General features: G+C 43.0%; 1 protein-coding gene across 1 annotated transcript in view; it reads right to left on the reverse strand.

The window, feature by feature from the left end:
• Kdm3a (lysine demethylase 3A) overlaps nt 1–6372 on the reverse strand; it is a 43376-nt gene extending 37004 nt beyond the window's left edge. The window contains exons 1-3 of the mRNA XM_052173890.1: nt 6257–6372; nt 5927–6007; nt 5494–5700 (exon numbers count right to left, since the gene is read on the reverse strand). Coding sequence (XP_052029850.1) covers nt 5494–5670 — 177 coding nt within the window. The 5' untranslated portion in view covers nt 5671–5700; nt 5927–6007; nt 6257–6372. The remainder of the gene's footprint in view (nt 1–5493; nt 5701–5926; nt 6008–6256) is intronic.
• Between the last annotated feature and the right edge of the window lie 962 nt (nt 6373–7334).

Below are 7334 nucleotides of genomic sequence, written 5' to 3' on the forward strand. Positions count from 1 at the left end.
ATTAACCAAATTATTAAAATGAATAAATCAACAAACGTCTCTCTGAATTGGTCTGCTATCTTGTTTTTCTTATCTATATAGATGGCAATGAATTTCCTCCTCAATATTGCTAACTCTAATACTAAACCTTGGCTAGTCTACACAATGTCTTTTTAAAAACTCCCTAAAACTGTGGGCTATAGAGATGGCTCAGCAGTTAAGAGTATTTGCTGTTCTTACTGAGGACTCGAGTTTGGTTCCCAGCACTCAAATAGTGGCAAACAACTTTTAACACCAGCTTCACGTTCAAAGACTGCCATGTTCCTATTTTTTAGCCAGAGAATTTAATCTGTTCACATCAGCCTTGGGTCTAAGAGAGCTTTCTGCAACAGTCCCCCCACCCCAATATCAGAAATATGGAATAAAAGAGATAAACATAAACAAAAGTACAGATCAGAGATCTGGGGTTTGACTCCCAGCTTTAATAAACCTTTATTAGAATGATTTTACACGAACAAAATCAGTGTAAGAATATAAGAAAACCAACTATCCTCAACCTTAGGGCAAGAACAATTATTCTGCATGATGTATAATGATAGAGGCCCCGGAGGGTCTGATGTACAGCATAAGGACTGATTTCATCTTCCCAGTACCACAAAAGCTGAGGCAGCATATGTGCCTATCATTCCAGTGGAGGGGAAGAGACAGGAGAACCTGGAGGTTTGGTGGCCAGTCTTTAGTCAGCAGGTTCCAGGGTCAGTGAGACCCTATCTCAAGAGAGTAAGGCAGAGAGTGATGACCAAGGCACTCATCAACCTCTGGTCTCTACCATGTACATGCACACAACACACATATGTATGCTCAAAGAAATACACTGGCCAAAAAATCCTCTAAATCCCAAATTTAATTCTCTGAATCTTATTTTACTAGCTTCAAATCAATAATAGTAACATACATCTCACTAAATTTAGATTTTAAGAAAAACATGACCTAAGTGGCTTCCCAAACCTTCATAACACAATTATTACCCATTCAGATAACCTAATTAAAAAAAAAGTTACCTAAGAACTCTCACATTTGAAGTACTTAGAAAGAAAAAAAAACTTTACATACTGAAAAAACTGCAATGTTTTTTAACTGCAAAATGACATCACCATCTACAAACCTCAACTCCCAAAACAACACAATCATGATTTTAAAAAGAACAAAAAGTTCTAATATTTTATAAATTTTTGGTTGGATTGAATTTATAGATATCCTGGGGCACATGCCAAAGGCTGGACAAATCTATGTGACTTTCAAGTATTAGGTTGTGTTTGGCTAAAATTCATATTAGCTTTGGCTTTAAAATGGATGACTTGTACAAAATACACACTGTAATCTAAAACTTATGAGCTTTCCTCAACAATGTTTAGTTTCCTATCAAAACAATGTATATCTTTTAGAAGCTAGTGGCCACTTGTATAGCATGCCTGAGATCCTGAGTTAAAAGCCAGGCATGCTGATGGAAAGCAAGGAGCTAGAGCTCAAGGTCTCAATCAGATACAATTTAAGTACATGAAACCTGTTTCAAGTTATCAAATATAAGGCACTCCTTTCAAGATGTTCTGCCAATATTTCTATCAGATGATATGCAAAGATAACTAAAGTAACTCATACAAGTTTATGAGCTGATCAATCTACCTGGTTTCTATTGTGTTCTTTTCATGGGCATACAAACAAATGTTATTTATGGTTAAGAAACAATGATTCACTACCTGTATTTTCCACATTTGTTTTTAATAGAGTGTAAGTGGTACCTATTAGTCTATCAAATATCTTGATCAGATTTTGGATAGGTCTAAATATTTCAAGCTAATTTTTCTCCCAACAGTAAAGTCTATGTTACCTGGAGCAATGTTACATCTAATCAAGCTATTCTCCAAACCTACCAATTTTGGTTTAAACTCATCTCACCTGGTATTTAATCATAAAACCATTGAAAATGCCAAAGAAAATGTTTCAATGTTCAGAGTAGGAACATAGAGAATGGTGTGGTTAGTGTAGAAGTTTTGATTATATGTTGACTCAATGCCAGCTCTACAATGCATAGAACACTCATGAGAAAGAATTCAATGAGTGTGTGTGTATGTATGTGTACAATGGCTACTTGAAAATCCTACAACCTAACAATCAATTATAAGAGGTAAACAGTGTTTACTGCACTGTGCTATGAGTTTCTAATTTCACATAGCTTCACTGGAAGTGGGATTCAAAATTTTCTAATTAAAAAAAATTTTTTTTCTAATTCTAGGAGTATAAGCGGACAGAGAGCATCCAACTGCTGACAGTAGTAAGAAATTATATGTACTTATTTGCTAAAGATAATAAAAGGAAGGAGCAGAAAAGTCAAGAAAGCAGACTTAAAGAAGCTAAAGACCTATACAGGCAAGGTAGGGGTAGAGGACATTCCCAACATGCATGCATCTTTCACCCTTAAGAAGAAACAGTAGGGTTAGATAAAACAAGTCCTTAAAACTAGAACATAGCCACTGCCTCATCAGCAAGTTATTCCTGTTTCCCCACAGTGAAGGAAAAGGTCTCCTAAGACCTTCGTTTATTCATCCAAGTATTTAAACACATGCTAAGTGCCAAGCAAAGCTCCAAGTGTTAGACACAAAGAAACATGCAAAATAAAGTGCCTAACCCCATTCTAACGGAATATTAAAGCCACTGCCTGAGGTCTGCAGACAAGAGTGGACACGCTATTTAACTTCTTTAAGTCCCATTCTCTCTCTCTCTCTCTCTCTCTCTCTCTCTCTCTCTCTCTCTCTCTCTCTCTCTCTCTCTCTCTCTCTCTCTCTCTCTCTCTGTCTCTCTCTCTCACACATACACACATAAACCTTACCCAACAGGATACTTAGAAGGGCTCAACAGACACTTGCCACAGAGTGAGTATTTAGCAATGACCTACTTTAACAACGTCCTCACTTTCACTTAGTCCAATACTCTATATATTGCTTAGAAACCTTTTGTTACAAAGTGCTTTTCTAGATGAAACAATGTTAAGCAGTCTTCACCTCTTTTTCCTTCATCCAACTCAAGTCTAGAGAGCTTGACCTGCACTAAGAGTGAATGGACAGTCCCATACAGCCTGAACCTGGCTTGTTAGCCTGGGGACTCCACCAAAAAAGACGTTCCAAGCCTCAAGATCCCTAAACCCAGATATAAACATGGTTTTAATTACTTGGTTCTTGCTTTAATCTCACTGAATATAACTTGGTTCTAGAGTTTTTTGTTTGTTTGTTTTTGGTTTTCGAGACAGGGTTTCTCTGTGTAGCCCTGGCTGTCCTGGAACTCAGGATTAAAGGTGTGTGCCACCACTGCCCAGCTTAGAGTTTTACGATACATTGTTGTTAAATACAACATGCCCTCTAAACTTAATTACTTTTGCTATTCAACTAGGGAATATAGTGATAAATGCTTAGAAAAAGGGAAACAGACTTGCACCTTACCAAAGGACTGAGTTGTAAGTTTCTCAACGAGGCAAAACCCTTAACAAAAATTTTCTTGAACTGAAATCCTAGAAGACACACTGCCAAAAATGTATTCAAGTCCTCCCATCATTATTTAGTAGGTAATTATGACAGCCTGGATCAAAGACTAGTCTGAAAGTGAAGCTCCTTCTCAAAGGCTTGGGGGCCAGAGGGATGGAGAAGAAAACAACATAAGTTAAAGGCCTTTAAGTCATTACATGTGGAGTCCAACAAGCCCATAATCATAAGAGAAGGAAACCTAGTCTCCGGTCATCTTTCCAAGAACTAAGGACCATAAAATTTAAATACTGCTTCCATTTAGATAAGATCAAATAAATGTACTTCAATTTCTTCTTTAACTTGACAGGAAAAACAACAACAACAACAACAACAAAAAAAAAAAAAAAAAAAAAAAAAAGGAAAAAACCCACAACCATGATTGAAATCTGGTACACAAAGCCTATATTAGGTAGAAAGGTAATTAGCCTAAAGCAAATAGGTTAGTGCATACACCTATCTCTAAAACTTGATTTGGTAAAATAAGCAGAATGGAGGAGAAAAGCTGTTTCAGAGTATAAGCAGTAACAGCACAGTGGCACAACCCTGACCAAGCGGCATGAGGGCTAAGGGAGATGCCTATGCAGGAAAATTAATTTCCTGGACTAGAGTACAGGCTATGTTCATTTCTAAGGGGTCCATAGAATACTAAACTCAGTCTTCCTTAGGCACAAGTCTTCACCAGTAACATGGGATCAACAACAAACAGTACTTAGTAGCCCAAAGCACTACTTTAAGAAGAGTGCATCTGTCAGTGATCACTATGATACTTGCAATATTGGTCACTTTTCCTTTGCAAAATATACACAAGGCACATGGTGGAAACTCTGAAAACACATAACTCAGTAACCTTTTCCAATGATCTCTCAACTCATGAGGTGTAGGCATGTACTGTCAAGCCTGAGTTCAAATGAAGTGTTTCAGAAATCGACATTTAACTGACAATGGCTAAAACCTGCTTCCTTTAAGTAGTTTATAAGTAAAGGGCAAAAACATAAAGACTCCAAGATGTGTACATCACTCAGGGTAGAAACATCTTCTGTCCTGATAAGCTTCCTCTAAGTTATTATCACTATGGGGTCTTTGTTAGGAATCTTTTTTCAGATGTTTCTGCACAAGGAGTCTTTGTGGGCACAATGGCTTCCTCACTGGTTATTTCCCTATTTTTTCACACCAATACTTGTATCACAGAGTAGACTTCATTCCTTTCAAAAGATCTAACTGAAAAAGGTCCCAGAACATGTTCCATTTCTGTCCTTCCTCTCAAACACCCTATACGGGACAGCTCCACCCAAGGCTTCCATATATGGCTGTATCCACACCAACTCAGCCCCATTAACAACCAGGGACCCACTCCTGCCTCACTAACCATATATCAGCAAATACCCATCACCAGAACAAGCCAAACAGAACTAAAGAGATAAACACAACTAAGCTCTTTCCCTTACAGTCACACTTCATTTCCAAGTAGAAAAGTTTAAAAAGTTAAATGAAGAAATAAAGAGGAATACCCCATCTGAAATCATCTTTTTGAAAGCACTTCCAAGCTAGCCTTCAATAATGATTCTAAATGTCATCCACTTCTTTAACCTATTAATAATAAACAATACTCCTCCCATTGGGAACATAATCAGACTGTCCCAGTGGAACCCAGTACCTACATTAATGAAGCATGTCTCAACAATCCTAAACCTATTATTAATCTCAGGCCACTGGGGCTCTAGGCCAAACACACCTTGACACTACACACCATTTCAAAGACTTTCTGCACCTTCTGATCATCTGCCAACTTTCTAGTGGCCCATTTCAGAAATGGGAGGGAGGGGCGCTTGACTGTCCCGTTACCAAGGTAACTGAAAACCGTCTGACTGCCCAGCCCCCAGAAGAAGGTTTTGTTTGTTTAGGGGTTTTATATTTTGTTTTAGTCTTTTTGTTTTTTTACCTTCAAATCTTTCTTAGTAACATCAGTGTGGGAAACAGCCCGAATGGTCCCCGACAGCCAGGGCCACTCTGCAACGCGCTCCAAGTCCCAGTTGTCGTGGCTGCCTTCAGCTGCGGACAGACTGAGGAATCGCTTCCCCACCAATACTGGCCAACTTTCTCCGAGCGTGAGCACCATGGTTTCCACGCCAGCAGGAAGGGCTCCTCCCTGCAGAAGGCACAAAAACAAAATGCGATGGGGGGCGGCCGAGGTCGGAGGCGGTCCGAAGAGACGAAGCGCCGACGGGGACCGGTGGAGCGACACCCCCGCAGGTGGACTCCGCACCCCAAGCTGCCGCCCGCGACTCCCCAGCCCCCCCAGCACTCCCCCCCGCAAACACCCGCCCGAGTGCCGCGTGACCCTCTCGCCCCAACAACTTTCGCTTTTTCCAAACCTTTCAAAGCTGGACACAGAGAGAGAAGGGAGGACTGAGCCGCAGCGCCAGTGCTTTTGCCTAAGTGTTCGTCCTCTCGCCCTGTTAAAGAAAAGGCTCCCTCAGTGCCTAGGGCCCGTCTCAGCGGCCGGTCCCCGCCCCGAGCGGCCTCGGAGCCGCCGTGGACTAGCTCGCGACTCGACACTTGCCGCGCCCCCGCCCCCCTCTTCCGGGCCGCCGACTCGGGCGCACCCCCGCCCGTCCTGAGCGGTGAACCGAGAAGAGGCAGCGACCGCCCGCGCGGACCCTTCTCCCTCCGTCTCCCGCAGCCGAGGCCCGCGGAGCGCTTACCCCGCCTCCCGCCTCCCTGAGTCACCCGCGACGGCGCTAAGAGAGCCCAGCCGCCTAGCCGACTGTAGCTCTGACTTGGTTCAAGAGCTCTCTCTCACAAGACACGCACAGCCTCCCGGGCCCGCCCCCTCGGAGCCGCTGCCACCGATGATTGGCCGAGTCGCGGGGGATAGGCGGGGCAGCCGAGAAAACCCTCCATTTCTATTGGTTAGAATGAAGAGGGCGGGGTGAGGAAAAAAAACAATTCCTTGGCTGCCTCCTCCCTTCCCCCCTCCCGGCACCGACTCGAAGCCGACCCCCCTATTAAAGCGCGCAGAACGCGGTCGGCAGATCCCTCCGCCGAAGCTCCATTCTTCCATTTGTTGCCTCGCGCTACGCAAAAAAGTCCTGCCGAATCGGTTATCGACTTTGAGGCCAGAAAGAAAATCGCACAGGCTCACAGATAAGACTGAATGGGGAGACCCTGGACCATCAGCACCTATTGGATTGCACTTGAAGCGCGTAGGCTGTCGAGCGAAGACGGACCTTCCACTAGGCGGAAGAATCTCACGGGAAAGGGGCGGGCGCGGTACACAGCCTGCGGGGGAGGGACAGCCAGGGACGTGCGGTTTCAGGCGTATGCAGCTAGAGGGGGAGGAGCGACTAGGCTCCGTGGGCTTCTGCGCAGGCGCCAGAAGGGGCGGACTCTGGAGCTTGGGCTGATGGGTGAAATGGCCGCTGGAGGCGCAGGCGCACGTGGTACTCATCATGACTGTCTAGGTCCGCCATTTTGAAGGATAAATGAAGAAAGGCATGGAGTTGCTGGGAAACGATGTTCATTAAATCTAGAGGCAAACAATCTATTCAAAACTATGTGGGGGATGTAGGGTTTTTGTAAAATGTAAAGTGGATATAAGATGTTTTGAGACAACAAAGAAATTGAAAAAGAAGATGGAGCTGATGATAAAAGTGAAAATGGAAGAGGTGACTTTGAAAAACAAAAGGAGAGAAAAGATGATTTTGTGGTTTGGACCGTTGGATTCTTGGTTGAAACAGAAAATGGAATGAATAATTAAAGACTTCTTTATGAAGCCTGGTG

The sequence above is a fragment of the Apodemus sylvaticus genome, chromosome 2 (assembly GCF_947179515.1).
Source record: "Apodemus sylvaticus chromosome 2, mApoSyl1.1, whole genome shotgun sequence".
Lineage (NCBI taxonomy): Eukaryota > Metazoa > Chordata > Mammalia > Rodentia > Muridae > Apodemus > Apodemus sylvaticus.